The sequence below is a fragment of the Rhinichthys klamathensis genome, unplaced genomic scaffold (assembly GCF_029890125.1).
Source record: "Rhinichthys klamathensis goyatoka isolate OS25496 unplaced genomic scaffold, OSU_Roscu_1.1 h1tg000111l_1, whole genome shotgun sequence".
NCBI lineage: Eukaryota > Metazoa > Chordata > Actinopteri > Cypriniformes > Leuciscidae > Rhinichthys > Rhinichthys klamathensis.
In genome coordinates this window covers 6,624,419-6,645,618 of record NW_026606649.1, presented here as the reverse complement: position 1 = coordinate 6,645,618, position 21,200 = coordinate 6,624,419, and the positions used below count along the sequence as shown (strand labels likewise).

Sequence of the window (21,200 nt, the reverse complement as noted above, 5' to 3'; positions counted from 1 at the left end):
TTACCTGGATTTAATAAATAAGAAGCAAATATAGGCTAAAGCAGAGAATATAATCAGGACGGACGCGCCGGCGCGATATAACTTGCATTGCTCGTGAACTGGAGCTCGTCTCTAGCCTGGCAAGCCAGACCTACATCAAGATGTTAGGTCTGGGAACTCACAATTGGCATACCTCAATCCGAGGGGCAGAGGTGGGTAGTAACGAAGTACATTTACTTCGTTACATTTACTTGAGTATTTTTTTGGACATTTTTTACTTTTAAGAGTAGATTTAATTGTGGGTACTTTTACTTTAACTCGAGTACATTTCTAATGAAAAAACTGTACTTTTACTTCGTTACGTTGGGCGACGTTCCTCTCGTTACTTTATTTTAATGCAATATGTTGTTAAAAGCGTAGTTTATTCTAAGCGCGCACTCTCTCTTTTTTCTGGGCATGAGCGATGCTCAATTCACAAATGAATCACTCTTTTGAGTCGATTCTGTTCAAAGACTTTATCAAACAAGTTGGGCAGATCTGTCTAAATCGGTTCGCGAATCAGTTTGAATGATCTGTTCAGTTTCCTGCACGCACTGAATCGTCTCGGAGTCGTAACAGGAAGATTTAAGAACATCAAGAGCGTTGTATGAAGTGGCGGTCCACAGTCTACAGTACAGTCTAGAAAGTAAATCTGCAAATGCATCATATTTTTTGCCAGCGATGAAGATCTTTATTAGTTGAACATCTTCGTATGTTACTTCGTAAGCTGTGTGTGAATGAATTATTCCACACGACGATACATTCGATTTCATTTCATTCAGGTAATACATTTTACAACCAAACAGATTATTACGCCATATAGCACTACTACAAAGTATGACATTACCCTTTTTTTGGACATATACATTACTTTATACATTACATAAGCTATCATCGTCCAGTTTATGAATGTGTGTACACACACAATGTGTGTATTGCGCAGTGGCGTGCGAACTCGACTTGAAAGCGAATGCCTTTGCCTGCCTTATTAGACACAGTTAACCAGTTTAAATATGCTTTCATAAATATAGCCTACATTTAAATACATTTTGGAGAACAGACAGAAGAAGATCCTTGCATTTGATCGTTGTTTGTGTTGGGTATGACATGACTGCGAGCACATGTGCAGAGTTTTAACACTTTCTAATCTGTGTCAATGGTTCCCATCCCTTTACATATGAATGCAAAACTCCATAGAGTCACTTTATTCCGACATTGTCTAATAATCCAAATGTAGTTGTATAAGTTATTATACTATTATACAAACCAAAGGACAGGCAATGGTTTTCGGGCAATAGATATAATATACAGATATACAGAAATAATGTTTGTCTCTTCTGTTTTTGTTGCAAAGATAGCTTATCTAATTATGATAATTTTAGTCATTTAAATGAAAAAATATATAAATAATATCATGTTATATATATATATATATATATATAGGCCTATGTGATCCAAAGTAACTAACTAACTACTTGAGTAGTTTTTTCATTGGATACTTTTTTACTCTTACTCAAGTAACTTTTAAGATTATTACTTTTACTTTTACTTTGAGTAAATATTTCTATAAGTACTTATACTTTTACTTGAGTACAGTTTTTGGATACTCTACCCACCTCTGCCGAGGGGCGGGATAAACGTTTGTCTTTCAATATCCCTCGGCACGCAATAGGATAGCCCTACAACCAACCAGAGCAACGAACGGCTGTGGCTGAGTGAGTCCCATGCGTTTTTCCACCAGTGAACCAGCTAGTTGGTATATTAAACTTTTGGCGTATCCGGTCGTCAAAACTCTGAACACATCTTCCTTTTTTAGGAATGACTTAAGTGACGTTCTCTTAACTCCAAGTCATCCAGAGTCGCGGGCAAAGCCAATTCGAAAGGCCGCTGTTCCCCAGCAGCATCTTCTTTGTTTTCAAGCAGAGGGAAATCACCTATGGAAATCACGCAGAACTGTCATAACTCTGCTGTCATTATGTTAAGCCCGCCCACCAACTCTACACGATCTAATTGGCCGGACCAGTTTTTGGTTTTTCCAGCTCAAAAGTCTATGGAGAGTTGCTAGACCACACTTTGCTGCAAAATAATTGTTGCTGCCGCTAGGGTGCATCAGATTTCTAGGCTAGCTCGTCTGGTAAATGAACCGAAACTCAGAATTATATAGAAAGCTTGAAATGTCTACGTTTAAACAACATCGAACAACAATTCAAAACGAAAAGAAACAGATAACTCTCTCTTTTATTCTAATCCGTATGAAGTGCATTAGCCTACTCCATAGGCGCGTTCACAATACTGCGAAGTGGCGAGTCAGCAACTTCATCTTTTCAGTCAAGAATGACACAGAAAACACTAGTTTATTAATAAACAATTAAAATGTATATATTTGACACATTTGTTACTTTTGCCGGTTCTTTGTGGTAGGCTATCTGAGTCCGCTAACTAATCGAATATCGTGACTCCCTATTTTGTACCAGGCAATTTATGGTTGTTCAATAAAGTTCTTGGTAAAAAAAGAAAAAAAGAAAAGAAGCAACTGCGCCTAATATTATTGTAGCCTAGTATTTATTTTACTGTCTATAGTAGCCTACAGCGCGCAAGGTTTTATGCGCATGCGCAAGTCTTCCTCTCGCATTTTTAGTGTATCTCTATGGCAGAATTACAGCGCCATATACTGGTCTGGGATGTATACTACATCGTTTTGAGTCGGTTTTAGTGGTTTCGTGTGTACGCAGATATTTTTCGAGACGTCGCTGTGTTTACAGACTTTTTTTTTAGAAAGAGGAAAAAAAACATTGGATAGGGAAAGCTCTGGCTTCGTGTGGATGTGGCCTCAGTGAGTGTAGAAAATGACAAGAGAAGATTTCTGGCTGTGAATGTGATTTGTCTGAGTTCCTGTGTGTGTGGAGCTGAGAACTGACTGCTGATGGTTGTTGTTTTGTCAGTGAAGAAATTAGCAGTTAAAAAGGTGTTCTCATTATAATGTTATGTACATAGTAGATTGGCACTGCACATCTTGCAGGTAACTGCATTACATGATCAAAGTGATTCCAGGCATCACATTTCACTTTATTTTGCTGGTCTGGAAAAAATCAGGTCTCAGGAACCTCCTCAAATGCTGCGTTTTCATGACCAATCATCGCTGTCACGTACGAGTACTCTTGCCCATCCCTAGTTTGGCCATGTGCTTTCATGTTGTCATGTTTTGTCTTGTGCTGTGTAGCATGCGGCTTGTGTGTTTAATTGACTGCGTGCTTTCATGTTGTCATGTTTTGTGTGGACACAGTCGGTGAGAGCTCTCATTAGCTGCATGTTCTTTTCATGTTTTGTTTGAGCACATGGCTTGTGATTGTGTTCACTGGCCATGTGCTCTTGTTGTTTAACTTGTTTGGTGTGAGCACATGGCTGGTCATGTTTGTTTCTATGTGCCATGTGCTCTGCTGTCTATTTTCAAACCCCGCCCTTCTTGTTATCTGAGTATTTGTTAATTTGCACCACCTGTCCTCCCTCGTTACCTGCTTTGTTTGCTTTCCCTATTCATTATCCTTGCGTTTGCAGTCCTGTGGTAGATCGTCATCTAATGTGGACCATGTTTACTGGCTTCCTGTTGTTTCCTGCCATGTCCTGTCCTTATCTTGCCTTGTTCAGCTGGTCATGTTTTCTCCCACGGGGTAGTTTTTGTTTGTTTTGTTTTATTTAGTTTTTTGATTTAATTAAAGCCCATCTCTGCATTCTTGAGTCCTGGCCTAATCCCTTCACCCCAATCTGTGTCAGAGCGATCTGCCCAACATGAGGACTCCGCAGAAAAATAGGTTGCTCTATCTACCAGCCCCCACTTCCTGCAGCCCCCTCTCCCTATGCATGGTCAAGGTCCCTCCATCAACGAGGGACTGGCCTGAGGGAATTTACTCTGGAGTTCAGGAATGTGGTTCAGTTCAGGCTGGGTTACAATGAGGTGGCTCTCAAGGACTTATTTAACTATGACCTTGATGAGCCCATTAAAATTAGGAGGTTATTAGGCATGGATCATCTGTCTTTTGAGGGTTTTGTAGAGTTTCTCACCTGCAGTGGGAGGAAGCCAGCACTGTAGCAAGAGGTGCCCTCTCATATGGTGACTTCAGACAGTAAAACCTCCACTTCTCCAACCACCTTCTGCTGAAGGAGGAGGAGAAACAAATCCACCTCTAGCCACGCTGCAGCTCCTCCAGAGGTGGCCATAGATGCAGCAGCTCTTCCTAGAGACTGCTGCAGACACTGCAGCTTCCCCAGATGCACCCGTAGATGCTGCAGCTTCCCCTGAGGCACCCGAGACCACTGCATCACTCCATAAGGATGCAAAGTGCTTTGCAGCTTCTCTGCTGGCGGCCATCTATGTCTTCTCGTCCTCGCAACCTCAGGAGAAGGAGTGCTCCTGTTGCTCCCCCAAGCCCAGTGATCCTGGAGGACCTGACTCTGGTGGTCCCAACCAAGTCCGGTGGTCTTGGAGGACCATAGGCCGGTGGTCTTGGAGGACCATAGGCCAATGGCCTCTAATCCAGTTGTTCTGGAGGACCCGACTCCGGTTGTCCTGAAAGACCCGACTCCGGGGGTCCTGGAGGACCCAACCCTGGTGGTCCCAAGTCCGGTGGTCCTTGAGCTCCCTGCCATGGCCACTGCGGCTGTCCCTGAGCAGCCTGCTCTCCCTGTCTGTCCTGTCACAGTCAAAGAGGCGACCCTCTCCCTGTACATTGCTGTAGTTATGTGTGCCTGGGGCCGCACATGCCTCCCTGTTGGCTGCTTCGGCTCCCGATTCTCCTCAGCTACCCATTTTCCCCATCTGCCTGGGCAGATTGCCCTTGTTCCCTGCCCTGTCGGCTCTGCCCAATCTCCCTGCACCACCCTCAGCCAGGACCCCAGACACACCTGAGCCTTACTGGTCTATACCCCTGGCTCTGAGGTTCTTGCTTCATTTTGTTGACATATCAGAGTTAAATAGTTTGGCTGATGGTTTCCCATTTCTTCAGTTCTAGCAAACAACTGAGAGTATGCTCTGTCCTGATACTCCTCAGGAACCATTTGGAAGTGTGTTTTCATAGCCCCCACAATGTCCACACTATCATCTCCAGGTATAGACTGGAGGGGTGACAAATTCAGACGCAAAATCTGAAAGCTTATTCTCCTTGCTGTACTGCCTATCCATATAAGGAAACTGACTGATGCAGCCTCCAACTAGGAGGGAAGTGCTAAAATGGCATTTCCAATATGAATGATTAAACGAGAAGCATATTGGTACTTCTCCAAGCCCCATGCCATAGAAGGGCGACAGAAGAGGAAGTGAGGCGCTCTACGGTATTGCCCACTCTACCTGTCCTGTCTAGTCTATTTGACGTGATCACAGAGGGATCATTTTTAATGACAGCCCAACTGTTATAGGAGCATATTGATAACATCTCTAAACTCCCGTCACCAGGAATAACAGACAGATAAAGGCGCGAAACGCGAGCAGCGGAATTGCCCATCTTTCCTTTTTCTGTCCATATAAAATATGAAGGATACTGAAACTGTCTCTATATCCAGTTCACTGGAGGGTACCAGATAATAGAGTGGGACACAGTAGCGTGAAATGCCCAATCTCTTTAACTAAGTCCTCTTTTTATGTGCCACCTGGGAGGCACATCAATATCGACTCCATACTCCTAGTATTGGAACAGACGACAGATGAAAAAGTGATGTGCAATCTGATGATGTGATGTGCATTCACTTCACTACACAGCATCGCCCATCCTGCACTAGGATGGGCAGCAGGTAGAAGAGTGGGACGCGACAGCATTAGAGCCCAAACTCTACACCTGCAACACCCAATAGACAAGGGAGCATGTTCATATCATCTCCACAGCGCAAGCTAATGGAGAGACAAATAAGGGAGTGATTATAACAATCACAACAGTCCTCCTCTACACTAGTCTAGCTTTACTGCTAAGGAGACATACTGATGCAGCAATACCCATTGTGTTCAAGGTCACGACAGACAAAGGGGCAGGGTGCTAACAGTAAAAAACTTGCTACCCTATCTGTTTGAAGCCCTTTAAGTGGATCACAAATGTGAACACGCCAAATTTGCTAAAGAGTGTGATTACAAGGGAAGCACAATATTTATTGATGTAAACCAAAGGCAATCGACTAAAAAGTGGAGCAAATGTGTAGCCACTTATTTCATATATAGGCAACTGCGCTTCCCATGCTCAGGGAAGGATGATACCTGAGCCAATACTACTGCAATTATCTAAATGTCATCCAAGAAGTGAAGTGATATATATTATTTCTCTATCTCCTTTCTCAATGCTGGTGAAAGCTTACGCTTCTACTTCTCCAGGAATCCTGTTTGATATACATAGGTCATATGAGGACCTACCCCTGAAAAGCCAAAGAGGACCCTAAGGGATCAGCTTTCTTTGCACTTTTGGCTGAGATGACTTCCTTTAGATCCTCCATTGGCTTCTTGTGAGGTTGCCGCCTCGAGCCCCCAGTGACGCTCTCCTCCTGACCTTGTCTCCAGCTAGGGTCAGCAACAGGGTCAGAAGAGGGGGATGTAGAACCTCGACTGTGGCTGGGGATGTGGTGCATATGCCTTCTGAGATACTCCACCTAGGTTGAGATCCTTGAGTAGGTCAGCTTGGTAAGCTTGCAGGACCGACATGGTGTGCAAATCTCCACATTCCTGGCCCGCCACCACATAAGCCTCGATATCGGGCATGGATACGCTGCACCGGGGACGAGATAGCTCACAAGCGAATTTTCAACCCGTGGCATCCTCGTATAACCACGTTCAGCAAGCCCCTTCATATTAGCGTATCTGTTTACAAGTGGGCTGTGAACACAGGAAGAGAATGGTTTGTTGCACAATCTCACCACCTCATTATAGAAATTGGGAAGGAAGAGAAGGCTCACAGTTGCGCTTGTTATGACCTGTGAGAAATCGCTCATCCTATCTACCTGGTGCGGATTCCTCCCCCTCCACTGACCACTCTAGCTTTAATTTGGCCGTGGTGCGGGTCATTACATCGACCAGATCCTCATATGTGGGGGTGAGGGAGGAGATAGAGTCACTCAGCATGTCCATCTCAACAGTTCCTCATGTCAGCAACATGCTCTCTGCCAGGTCCGAAGAAGCCGCAAAGAGGGCTTTCAGATCTGGCCTGAGAGCTGGAGAGGTAGTGAATGATGTTTGATAAAGGGATAGACATGTCTCAAGCTACTCAGCTAGCTCAACCTGTGACCCCCACGGTCAAAGTCGCTGTGTTGCCTCGGCAGTGGCGGGACCCAATGCACAGGGAGCAAAACTTGAAAAGCTACCAATCCAGGTAGATCGGATGAAAAGAGCCGTGTGGGACCGGAACTTTCTCACTGTGAAGTGAACACAATGACTACAACCAGCCCCCTTGAGGGCTGACTGAGCGTACTCCATTTCAAGACATATTACACACAGATTGTGAGAATAGTGTGTTAGTTTTAGTGTTATATATCTTTGTGACACATCTCCTAAATGCACTAGACATATTTTTTTCTCCTAACCGCAAACACACAGATAATCTTTACACACACAGACAAACATATGGCTTCCTACAAAGAAGCTGATGACTAGGTGCCAGCATATACCCTGCCGGCATGCCTGTGACATCACTGTGGTAGCAAATCAAGTTTGGTGGGTAACATACATGCTTCAGACACCAGCTCATGCGGAGTGTCCCAATAACGTCAACTCCATAACACAGATTTGAGTTCCACTTCGAAAGGGAACCTTCAGAATATAGATAAGAATAAAACTGGAACTTTTGTTGCATGTAAGTGCTACTGTAGTAAAATGTTCTGGTTCACTGTGAGAGAAAAAACTCATTTTAAGAAAAAAAGCCTTTAAAGATAAATAGCAAATAGATAAAGTGTAATAAAATAAACACTTTCAGTATTTTGGATGTTTTCTTTCCACTAGAAGAAGAAGACGTTGTGTTGTTATGGAAGCAATATATCCCAAAATCTCAAAATTGAGTGCATGAAAGAACAATGGTTTTGACTGTAGTGTTTTGCCGTAAGCTGTCTTTTCAAGCAGGGAATATTTATTGTGCATTTCCATCAAATGTATAATTTCCTCAAAAATTCCTCACTGTCTCATTGTAGCACTAGCAGTGGAGGAGCGGGCTCGTCAGTTGCAGATGAGAGTGCCCTCCTATCGGCCGGGCTCTTCTACAAGCTTTGGTCACGACCCAGAGGCAGACCTCAAGAACAGGAGAGATGTGAGTCTTAAACTGGCTTTTAGGTCTCCAACTCATTTGTCTGGCAGTGCTGGTTGATGGTTAAATAATTCTTCACAAAATTTAATTCTTCGCCCACATTCCTTTTTGTAAGTTTTATTGTTTTTAAAAAGGGTTCTAAATATTTGTTGTTTTCCATGGTTTAGATGTATAAAGACCAGAGGAGGAGTTGTGATAACATGTCTGCGAGGTCATCAGACAGCGACATGAGCGATGCTTCAGCCATCTCCCATGCCAGCAGTGCCTCACGGCTGAGCGCCACCAGCTATATGTCCAGTCAGTCTGAGAGGCCGCATGGGAGAATAAGGTTAGCCAATAAACATGCACAGAAACAAACACACAGGGTCCACATTTAACACTTGGAAAGTACTGCGTAGAAATGGCTAATGTTGGAGTTAATTTGCAGTTATTATTAGAAAATGCAACATTGTACATGGTTTAAGTCAAAGTGTAAGAATAATAGTGTGACCGTCATTGTTATAAGCAATCAGACTTATAAACCCTCAAAAAGTAAAAGTATTTTAATGACTAGAAGTTTATAGCATGCCTAAAATGCTTTTGCAGCAAAACACAGAATATGTATCCGATTATACTGTATATATATATATATATATATTTATGAAAGTATTTGGAAGTTTGGTGTAAAAAATTTTTTTTTAGAAATTAATATTTCTTATTATATATTTTATATTTATATTATTATATATTATTATTATATATTTATATATTTTATATATATTTATATATATTATTATTATATATTTATATATTTTATATATATTTATATATATATATATATATATATATATATATATATATATATATATCTTAATATTTTGTATTATTTTTTATTCATTAAATTGATCAAAATTGACAGTAAATACTTTTTACAATGTTGTTCCTTTGATATTTCCACAAAAAATATTAATCAGCAAAGCTTTAACTCTGATAATAATAAAAAGAAATGTTACTTAACAGTACCACATCAGCATATTAGCATGATTTCTAATGATCATGATAGCTGAAAGATGATGAAGACTGAAGTAATGGCTGCTGAAAATTCAGCTTTGACATCACAGGAATAAATTACATTTTAAAATGTATTTCCGTAGAAAACCGCCATTTTAAATGTAAATAAAATAAATGCAGCCTTAGTGAGCATAAGAGGCTTCTTTCAAAAACATTACAAAAATCTTGCATACCCTAATGAAAATAATATAGATATATAAAAATGCATAAATATAGTTATGACCTTTAAAAAAAATTCCTGATTAACTCTTCATTGGAAGTTGGAGCAAAAGTTGATTTTGTACCATGCACACCAATGAAAAAATAGTACAAAATATATATTTTTTAATAGCTACAAAATAGTTTTTCAACTTTTTACTCTCTCTTTCTTTAGCTCTCTGCTAATTTTCCATACTCTGAAAAATCATAATATGTTCTGTCACATTAAATTATATTGTTGTTCACTTGCAATGCTTATGTATTCCCTCTCCTACAAATCATAACATTTGTCACTAGTAAAATTGCTAAATTATTCTATACTAGCAGTAATTATTCAATTCAGGTCACAAAAAAATTATGTGTCCTCAGGTAGTGATATTTCATTTTTGTTATTAGTCGTTTGACATTTGCATGCTTTTAGCTGTCTGTCTTATGCATGGCTTGTTACTTTTGAAACATTTTTATTTTCTGCATGATTTACCTTTCTTTCTATTACGACTTGTGCTCTATTGCATGAATGCATATTGCATTGGGGGTCAAAGGTCAAAGTCGTTGGAGAGTTGTAAAGGAGAAGAGAAGAAGGAGAGAAGGATTTCATGGGGGGTGAATGGAACAGACAACAGAAGGAGTCTGGGAAAGAGACGTTTCTCTGAGGAGCTTAAACGTAGACGTCATACGGTGGCTGGAGATATGAGGTAACATGGACCAGCTCCCCCTGCCCATGTCTTCACCTCAACCACCACCAGATAAAACTTTATCATTAGCTAATACCAGAAACAACAACAAAAACAACATCTAGAATTGAGCAATCTTATCTTATTTCTGCGGAGTGCTTTTTATTTTTATGCACATTCTGCATTGTTTTACCGTCTTATTTGCTAAATGAACTATGCAAATCGAGTAAGCAGCACCCAGAAAATGTATATATGATCTTCCTCATCTAAAGCTGGCAAACTATTGCAATCTGTCATACTTCACTGGGACTTAATGATCCCAGTGATCCAGACACCGTAGTCGGCTCTTTAAAATGCAAAAAGCATGCTCGACTACACCACATATCTGGACATATGCCCAGTTATAGAGTTCTTCACAAGCTTTCGATTCTCAATTGATGAATCACTGCTGCCATGATCAGTTGAAATGTACAAAATAAACAAATTCCATTTACAGTAGCACCTGCATGCCATACGTGGTAATATTGCAACGTTAAAAAACATATACTTTTTTCTATAATAAGACTAATTTACATAGAAAGGAGGCAATGACAAGGAAAAAAATGAAAAGAGGATAAAAGCATTCCTTCTCCTCAAACAGAGCTTGTACATATATCATTAAAAGCCTTAAATTAACTTTCTATCTTTTCTGTCTATTCTTGTCTCTTTCCTAACCCGTTTCGGTTTTTACTAACCAGTTATATATCTTCATCATTTATTTAATTTTTTTATATATCAGTTTTAAGCCAAATCAGTTTGGTGTCACTGTCTACTTAGTTCAAACAAACATAGTTAACATGAAATATTTTTGGGTGGCATTGACGTGTGCGATGTGATTGAATGTGTGTGAATTTTATTTTTAAGCTAATTCTTTATAATTATAATGCATGCAACTTTTATTACATATAAGTTGACTATGATCAATAGCTGAGTTGAGTCAGTGAAGACAAAAAGTGGCGTAAAACTTAAAAGAAATGTTGACCAGTTGTATTTCTAAAATATTTACTATCCCCTTGTACATCCATATGAATTTAAAATGTTGATGTTAAAAAAAACGTATGTGCATGTTATGCGTCAAGTATACCTTAATACCTTAACTTTTACCAACTATTCATATTTTATTGGAATATTCCTTTCTGCTGTCTTAAAATGATCCTGTACACTACATATAGTTTGAGACATGGTTAATTGTGCATGCTGTGTTTGATTTCATTTGTATCATTTATTTGTTTTGCTTATTCACATGCCACTCTGTGTGTGTCTATGTGTGTCCTGTGTATTGTGTGTATTAGATCCCTCTTTGCATGCCTCACCTCATATCTCCCATGCTTGAATACTGAGCCAGCACTGGATCTTCCTAAACCCAGAACCCTGTCTGCCTACCCCTCTGTCACTGGCACTGCCCTCCAGCCTGTGGAAGAGAGACCTACCTCCTTACTTCCTATCCCCACCCTACATTCTACAGACAGGGGATTAGGGTATAGACATGATGGGGAGAGTGCAACTGGACAGTCCTGCAGTACCTTGACACCGTCAGAGGGTGCAGACGTACGGCAGCTCCTCCGAGCCCCCAGGGGGCAGCAAAGGACATGGCTGCACTGTCAAAGTGTGCTGCTGTGTCATAATACAGACAGTTTGAACTACTGATCTGAAGATGTTGTTTTTTAATTAACACAATTCTGTTAAATCAGATGTAAATCAAGTTTTAAGGATTTCATGAATCAAAACTGTGTGGCTTTTAGGGACTTTGTGTTAACTAGTGTACTTCCAAACACAATTCACTTTAAGTAGGTCTACACTTTTAAACTCTTCCAGGAAAACAAATCAGAATACTGATATTGATTAAATTTTTGTCCAATCAAATACTTTCCAGAAGAATGAGAATGTCCCTACCCCAGTATTTTTCCCATAGGGATAAAAAAAAAAAAAGTTTACTTATTTCTTCTGAAGTTTAATAATCTTCTGATATATAATCATGAATCAAACCAACCATCTACAAGGTATACCAATAATCTTTTGTTTATAATCTTTGATTTGAAACAAAATATAGTTTGAAAATCAGACAAAAATACAAAGGTGCGAGACTGTGTACTTAACAGCTTCAGTGAGGGAAAGAACTACAATCCCATGAAGCATTGCAAATGGGATTGTAGTTAATTGTAGAAACAATTAGGTGTATTGCAAAATGTGCATTTTATGCATACAAACATTTAAGTAGTTTAAGAGTGCTTCATGAGAGCAATTTGATTCTCTGATTGGTGGAGATTTCTGCAGAATTATGGGTTGTGTAGTTTTTCACCAGTAATTACCCTGCTGAACTTGATTGTGTAAAAATATGTTGAAAATTGAAATAATGCAGGATGATGGCTTCAACAAAAGCATATATCATTGATTAACAACCTCATAGCTTGCAGTTAGTCTGTCTTTTAAATGTTTAGAAATTACCATTTAAAATCAGTTCCCCTATGCAGAAAATGAATATTTTTACTTTCGGTACTTATACTATTCCACCTGCAAAAAAATAGCAAATCACGATTCATGACATCAACGAAAGGCTATTAGCTATTTTTAAAAAGTTTTTTTTTTTTTTTTTCTGTCTCACTCAAACTCAGGAAAAACACGGGAACTAAAACTGTGCTTGTCAAGTGATGTCATAACTAGCGTTGACTAGTTTTGACTACTTTGTCATGATTCAGTCTAATTTTATGTAGAGAAGCAGATGATATTGTCCAAAAACAGATTTTGAACATTCTCTCTTCCATACTGGCTTGTGCAAAATAATTTGATTGGACAAAACCAGGTATTATTTTGTGCTTCGATTAGAATCAGTGATGTGGTTTGTAAGCTGTTTTAGCAGTGTACAAATAATAAAGCATTAAGATCTTGAATATGGTTTTCAACAGTTAGTGTCTCTCTCTTACCTTTATGTATCAACTGATTTGTCTCAACTATTCATCTCTCTTTTACTCTTTCTCTTGCTTACAGTCGTCAAGTCAGAGCCTCATCTGGTCGGAATATGCTAAAGAGCACAAGTGTTAGCGGTGACATTAATACATCAGAGCGAACAGACGGCAGCCAGTCTGACACTGCTCTGGGAACAGTCGGGACCGGAGCTAAAAAGCGTCGCTCCAGCCTCAATGCTCGATTCGTGGCTATTGTGGGAAACCGCCGCAGCCGAAGCACCTCACAGATCAGTCAAACGGGTCAGTGTCTTTAGCGCACATCCTGATTTTGCTGAGTCAGACTCGTTCCTGTGTCAACATATTTTGTTGATCCTGGAACAACATTCCTGTCTGAAAATGTAATCCTAACCATATCCCTACCCCTAAACCTAACCCTATCCACAAGTTATCCCTAAAATCGGAGAAAAATGATTGGTGAATAACACTTATGTAGAAGCACCTAACCCTGGTTGTAAGCCTAAACTTAAGATAAACTGTAATCTTGTCTCTCAAATCTGATTGATTGATTGGAATGCTGTTCCAGGATCAACAAAGATATTGATCCAGGAACATGTTGCACTTGTTGAAATCAAGTTCTGCATCTGTAGCTGTCTATAACACAATAATTGTGTGACAACAAACCTTGAAACTGCTACTTTCTGCTGATCTAACCAAGGCCAAAAGTTATATTAACCAATAATACCACAAACCAAATGATTTTTTTGCTGAATATTTATTTACAGAAATTAAAAACATGAGTTTTATGTTATTTTTATTGTAAATCTTTTTTAATTCCCTATTTAAATTTGACGTAAATTAAAATGAGAGATTTTATTCTTATATTTTTTCTCAAACAATAAATACACTGTAAAAAGAAGTAACAGGCAATTGTCAGCTCTCGGCACTGATTTGACCCTTAAAAATTAGTTGTATTTTGGTATAATCTACACAACTGTTTTCTTTGTTTTGTTTTGTCTTTGAAAGAAAATAATACTTTTATCCAGCAAGGATGCGTTACATTTATTAAAAGTGACAGTTAAGACATTTACAATGATACAAAAATTTCCATTTCAATATTTCACACTTTTATTTATCAAAGAATCCAGAAATAAATCCACACAAATATTAAGTAGTACAACTGTTGTATAAAAAAACATAATAATAAGAAATATTTCTTGAGCACCAAGTCTGGATATTAGAATGATTTCTAAAGGATCATGTGACACTGAAGACTGAAGGAGTAATAGCTGCTAAAAATTCAGCTTTGCCATCACAGGATATAACAATAGAAAACAGATATACTTAAAATTGTAATAATATTTCATAAAATTACTGTATTTTGATCAAATAAACAGCCTTGGTAAACATAAGTGACTTCTTCGAGAAAAAAAAACAAAAAAACTTTAAAAATCTAAAAGTCCCCAAAATGTACTTCAATTAAAAAGGTTTGTTTAGATGTTTTTTTAGGCTACCTGACATAAAAAAAAATAAAAAAAATTAGTGTGTGTTTGTCCTAAGAGGTTGTTAAAGTGTTTTCACTAGACAAAACAAGAGGACACACAAAATGCAGTGTCATAAACATTAAGCCTACTTCTCCTGTTTCAGCCTTTGATCAGTATCCTGCTACGAGTTCAAATGTATGCTTTAGCTATGGTTTGTTTGTCCTCATCAAACCTGAATAGCATCTTTTCAAAAGGGGCACCTGTGGCCATTTTAGTACTTTCAGATGTCAGGACTGACTCTGCATTGTTTGGTATAATAAGACTTTCCATCAGGCGACTCATGCCACTACCACAGAGCCTGTTTCTTTTGAAAAAGTCTTGAAAGCACATTAGAGGAGTCGTAAGACCTGCGGGGGATCTGCATTTTATTCTCTCTGTTTTATGTAAGACAAAAGTGACTTAGGAGGAGACATGAGTCTTCCCCCCCCCCCCCCGTTTTAAGACAGATAAAGGGGTGGTTAACGCAGGACGGTTAGCTCTCATTCCGGTGGGAGCTACAAGCACTGTCAAATTATTTTGCTGTCTGATTCAAACATCCAAAAGGATGTAGCATGTTAAAAAGATAGTGTGCAGCTTGACCGGAATTGTTTAGAAAGGACATTGATCTCATTGAACTCTTTAAAAATTAAATCACAGACAATCATGTAGGAGAGATACAGATTTTTCTTTTTTTTCTCTCCAAATGAGTGATACAAACTTCTCTTAAAAGTCTTAAAAGTACATTTCTTTATTGTTTGTGGAATCTGTCCTTCTTCAGAGGCATCCAATAAGAAGTCGAAGGGCAGTCAAGGGACAATCCAGCGCAGTCAGGAGACGGGAATGGCTGTGGAATTGCAGAGGAATATGAGTCGTCAACCCAGCCGAGAATCCAACAACGGAAGCATGAACAGCTACAACTCAGAGGGCAGGTAAGTTTCCTTCTCGTTGCTTTATTCGAATATATTTTGTAATTTTTTAAATGCAGCACTTCCACCCATGATAACAAGATTGGCACTGCATTGGTCACGCACTTCTTTAAACATCTGTTACGCATTCTCTAAAACAACATGGAAAAATTTGTTCTTGTTATCTTTTCATACCAATTGCCAGTTCTTGTATGTATATGTCTGTCCCAAAAGCAGGGGTCAGTTGGAGCAATTTCCTGTTCCTGTATTTACAATGATCCAAAATAATTTTACATTTTCCATATTTTTTTCCATTCTGAAATGTCCCATCTTAAACCGGGATTATTATTTTCTAGAAATAGCAGCCTCATTAAGTGCGGTTCCTTTTATCCAAACAACAGTCAGTCAGGCATTGCCATTATGGATAAACATGTAAACATGCTTCAAAAAGACTTTCGGGTTGTGGGAACACCATCCCTGAATACAAACCCACATACTTTGGATACATTGATCATTTTAAAGAGACCAATTCAAAAGAAATTGATCTCGTTACTAGATTTTTTTCTTTTATGAATCTACTATAAGTCAGTAAAAGAACAACACCTGCAACACCTTTTTTTATTACAATGTTTGTCTTTGTCAGTCCAATATTTCCAGCCGTTCGAGTCGAGACTCAGTTCAGTGACTTCCTGGATGGACTGGGCCCTGCTCAACTAGTTGGTCGACAAACCCTAGCCACACCAGCAATTGGTAAGATTTTCTTCTTTGTGATTTTTTTTAAATCTTTTTTTTTTTAACCTTTCTCCCTTGTAGCATCCTATCCTTATCCCATTTGCTGTCAATTGTTTACCATTTTTTATTCAGTTATATGCAACTGATTGTGATTAATTTGATCAACTACACAAGTAACTGCATACTGTATATAAAAATTAGCGAAGAACCAATACAATTTCACCCATTATGTTATCGAAGCAGACAAATGAAAAGACAATACTGTACATGCTTTAGAATTTACTTTATTTTTCATATAATTGAACATAAGCTGGCCAACAGTTCATAGCAAATCATTTAGCAATCAAGTTCTGTATAAGATAGACTTAGAGACGGTTCATATTGGATGCGTTTCAGTGATCCGTCTGCCATTTTTTAATCATCAGTCTTGTCATATGGACATCATTTACCACTGTATTATGTCACACTGTTTTTAGCGTCTCTTTTCAAGACTTGTGTCAAGTTAAAAACAGTTATGTTGTATTCTAGTTGTATAGTTTTTTTTCTATATTTGTACTAAATACAGTAAATTACAGTCCTAATTTACTGACAAAATACAAAAGGTAACTGCCTTGGGAAATAATGTCAAATAATGTTTTTGCATGAACCATTTGAATAAATCCATTAAGCAAATGTACCGTTTAAATAAAATGGCCAATTTTGGTTTCCTTTGCATATTCTGTGATGTCCAGGTGACATTCAGATTGGCATGGTGAATAAGAAAGGCCAGCTGGAGGTGGAGGTGATAAGAGCACGAGGTCTCATCCAAAAACCAGGATCCAAATCACTCCCTGGTGAGTCCTTTCTGATGTATTCTGAACTCACAGCTTGTGATTCAAACTCCAAATGTATAGTATCATATTACTCATAACTCATCAAGCAGTTCTAGGTGATACAGAAAACAGACAAATTTGCCAGAGCTAGTCATACTTGATATGTTCAGTAATGTCAGTAGTATACATTGTGTTGATACCTGCCTAATTTGATCCATTATGTTCAATCATAGCTCCATATGTCAAAGTCTATCTTCTACACAATGGGGCATATGTAGCTAAGAAGAAGACAAAAATTGCACGCAAGACACTCGACCCGCTGTACCAGCAAGCACTGCAGTTTGAAGAAAGTCCGCAGGGTAAAGTGTTACAAGTGAGTCATGTGGCTTTTTTGTCTTTTTTCTACGTTTAATTTATTTTTTGCAGATTCTATCCACTTGATGAGGCAGTTGAACAAAATTTCTGTGAGAAAATGTCATTGAAGCCCACAAGGGCTGCATGAAAAAGACAATTGTCTAGTTTAAAAAGATCACATTGTTGAGATTAGATATTATTAACTTTGATTATGTGACCTGAGAGTTCCATCCACTGATGAATCAATAAACAAACTGTTGATTTCATCCTATTAGGTAATTGTCTGGGGAGATTATGGGCGAATGGACCACAAATCCTTCATGGGAGTTGCACAAATCCTACTAGAGGAGCTGGACCTCTCCAGCAATGTCATTGGCTGGTACAAACTTTTCCCGCCTTCTTCCCTCGTCGACCCAACTCTTGCCTCTATAACTCGACGTGCTTCTCAGACATCCCTGGACAATTCACCGGCACCTGCGGGAGTTCGATCGTAGTGGACTAACAATATAAAGCACAGTCAATACAAGCTGAGAGACAACAAGATAAGAGCCAGGCAGAAAATGCGATGAAATGACACAAAGCTTTGTTAAAATCTGACAATCACTCCTGTGACTTTGTTTTTATGTTTTCCTCTTTGTGGGTAGCACCTGTTCTGCCGAATTTGTTTGTTTCTCTCACTGTTTGTTGCGTGAGACTTAGTGCTGTCTAGCACACTAGCACGTGGGAAGCACCGCTTTAGGGTGACATAGAAAGTAGGGTGATATTCTGTCAAGTCTACATTAAAGAAATGTACGTTAGCTAGTTTTTAACAGAGCATCAGAATGTATCAGCCCAAAAACAAAGGTGACCTCTGACCAAGGGATTGTCTTGTCTAAACCCTGTTTGTACTGAAAGTCAAAGGTCAGCCACTAGAAAGACGTAGGGTGTCCCCTGGGGAAGTTGTCTGGAAGGGCAGGGCCTTTCTTGGTGCCTAAACCTGGAGGACCCAAAGCCATGGTTCATATCCTCCAAAAAGTTCCTCTGTTGTCAATGCTTGTGACAGCTAGCAGAGGCCACTCTCTTCTAGAAGTTATTTTATATTTGTTTAGTTTTATTTATTTATTTTTAACATCTCTGGCACATTTTTTGTGAAAATCAAGAGGTTTGTGTTGTCCAGTGTGCTGTAAAAATGACAAGAAATGCTAAAAAAGAGATTGAAGACAACGTATCTGGAAAAATACACATATCTTTGCACAGTATACATTTTTATTTACTGTTAACTGAAACGATTACATTATCCTACAGTACATTGCATACATCATCTTATTCAGTGAATTCAATCTGATTTGTAGGTATTTACACTTATCATTAAATGCTATTAAAAAGTATATATTTAGTTCATGAAAAAACACTATGTACCAAGGTAAACATATGTGTGTACATGTAAGTTTTCTAATTTAGGGTCTTTGGTAAAAGAAATATATACAATTATGTTTTCATCTATTGAGTAAATCTTGATACCCAGAGTTTTTTGGACACTAAACGTAACTTTTTTAATTTGTTTAATAGTAAGTGATTGGGTAAACGTACATTTTCCTTTTTAATATATATGGTTTAGCAAAAGCCACTTTCAACTTATACCACCCTGAGGTCACACGATTGACTCAAACTCTTCAACAAGCCCTTGCACATATGTATTTATTTTAAATGAATAATGCAAGCACAAAAGCTTGATTTTTAAATGAGATGAGAAAAAAAAATGCGAATTCCTCTTGTGTGTCTCTGTAAATGTTGAAGTGACCAATCAGATTTTGCCATCACAAACATAAACACCAATCATCTATCAGGCCACTGGCCCCTCCCTCCAGTGCAGTGGAGCAGCATGACTCGGATCAGTTCCCAGCTGCATGCACATTTTTGTAAAACAGACTACACAAATGTTAAAAAGTAACAGAAATAGATATGTGTTAGTTCAACATACTGTAGGCCCGCTTGTATGTTGCATGTACTGTACAGTTTGCTTGTACTTGAATATAAGAGATAAACCAAGAAAAAGAAGCCATTTGCTTTCACTCAGACTTTTCAGATCAGCTAAAAAAAAAAATAGTCCATGTCCTCCATTCGGTGCTGAATGTTGCAACATTTATTTTTAGTCTTTTATATACCTTTGGGGAAATGTGCTGTACTGTAACACTGAACAAAAGCTAACCTCCTTCCTGTTTTACAGATTTTACTGAATCATAATTTACCTCAAAACCACAGAAATTAACCTATAAAATGTGTATACATCCCATCAAGTTATTCAAGAGTATACCGATATCAAAACAGGAAATGTCAAAAATATATCATACATACATAACCGTATACATGTTAAATATAAATGTAGATGCACAGAGAGTAATTAGCGCATGTGTTGTAAATATGAGATAACCATGTGGTTAAGCCATATTTGCAAAGGGGCCTAGGCTTACTTTTGAGAACAACCATCCCAATACGGGACCGCTGAGCGGACACCTTTCTTATCATATGGGTCCAAATCTAGAGCTCTCACTGTCACTTTTAGAGGGCCGAACCACTCCGCTCTGAAGCTGTAGCCAGATCGTCATTTTATCTGTGCTTTCGAGCCAAATTCTTCACCTCTGCTATGAACACGAAATCAGAAAAAAAAGATTGTTTTTATTCATGAGAGACAGGTTTTATTTTACTTGATCAGTATTATTGAGTAGAGGGGAAAACAATGCTGACTGTTTACAACTTCTAGTATGTGTTTCACTGAGATGATGAAAAAGAAAAAGTATTCACTGCAACATTTCTGTTTGTATACAAGGTGTGGCTCATATGATGTGTATGTTTTATATTTAAAAGAAAAAGAAAAAAGTTAATTTTTATTATTTCCAAATAAAAAAAAAAAGTGTGTGGAAGAAATTTTCAACCCAATGTTTATGTTCTTCTCTTTTTCATTTAAACGTTTTATTCATCAACAGTGGTTAGACAAACAAACCTCAGCCTATAAATTATCCCAGATGAGAAACACTAGATTAGAGTTTTAAAATAAATAAATTGAATCACTTTTGACCTCAGACTTTTCTGACCCATACATTTATCATGTAATAGTGCATTTATATAGTGTTGGCTGACATCTTTTAAGATTTGATTTAGGAACAATAACATCTGTATGCAATATGTTTTGTACGACCTCATCCATGATGGAATTGGCTATCCCTCAGGATTTCCCACCAATCATGTTTATCTACATGGCTCATAAGTAAAACAATAGCAAAAAAATGTTTTTAAATATGAATAATTTCACATGATTCTGTTATACATACATTACCAGGAAAAAGTTTGGAAACATTACTATTTTTAATGTTTTTCAAAGAAGTCTCTTATGCTCCTCAAGCCTGCATGTATTTGACCAAAAAAAACAGTAATATTGTGAAATATCATTACAATTTAAAACAATGGTTTTCTATTTGAATATACTTTAAAATATAGTTTATTTCTGTGATGCAACGCTGACTCAGCCATTAGGCTACTCCAGTCTTCAGTGATCCTTCAGAAATCAGTCAAATATGCTGATTTATTATCAATGTTGGAAACAGCTGTGCTGCTTAATAGTTTTTTTTTTATATAACTTGTGATACTTTTTTTTAGGATTCATACATGAATAAAAAGAAAAAAAGAATTAGAAATCAAAATAGAAATCTTTTGTAACAATATAGGCCTACACTACCGGTCAAAAGTTTGGGGTCTGT

The 21,200-nt window shown here is 38.2% G+C and overlaps 1 protein-coding gene across 19 annotated transcripts in view; it reads left to right on the top strand.

Annotated features, from left to right (window-relative positions):
- The window catches only part of rims1b (regulating synaptic membrane exocytosis 1b), a 137,092-nt gene extending 118,759 nt beyond the window's left edge, over nucleotides 1–18,333 (top strand). For 15 of the 19 annotated variants that reach the window (XM_056254351.1, XM_056254355.1, XM_056254350.1 and 12 more), the window contains 9 exons: nucleotides 8,167–8,282; nucleotides 8,447–8,607; nucleotides 10,070–10,222; nucleotides 13,226–13,443; nucleotides 15,442–15,592; nucleotides 16,212–16,318; nucleotides 17,032–17,133; nucleotides 17,346–17,485; nucleotides 17,742–18,333. In XM_056254351.1, coding sequence (XP_056110326.1) covers nucleotides 8,167–8,282; nucleotides 8,447–8,607; nucleotides 10,070–10,222; nucleotides 13,226–13,443; nucleotides 15,442–15,592; nucleotides 16,212–16,318; nucleotides 17,032–17,133; nucleotides 17,346–17,485; nucleotides 17,742–17,960 — 1,367 coding nt within the window. In that variant the 3' untranslated portion in view covers nucleotides 17,961–18,333. Of the gene's footprint in view, nucleotides 1–8,166; nucleotides 8,283–8,446; nucleotides 8,608–10,069; nucleotides 10,223–11,532; nucleotides 12,119–13,225; nucleotides 13,444–15,441; nucleotides 15,593–16,211; nucleotides 16,319–17,031; nucleotides 17,134–17,345; nucleotides 17,486–17,741 lie in introns of those variants that run through there. The other 4 variants (XM_056254361.1, XM_056254360.1, XM_056254367.1 and 1 more) reach the window with 3 other exon arrangements.
- Nucleotides 18,334–21,200: the final 2,867 nt, after the last annotated feature.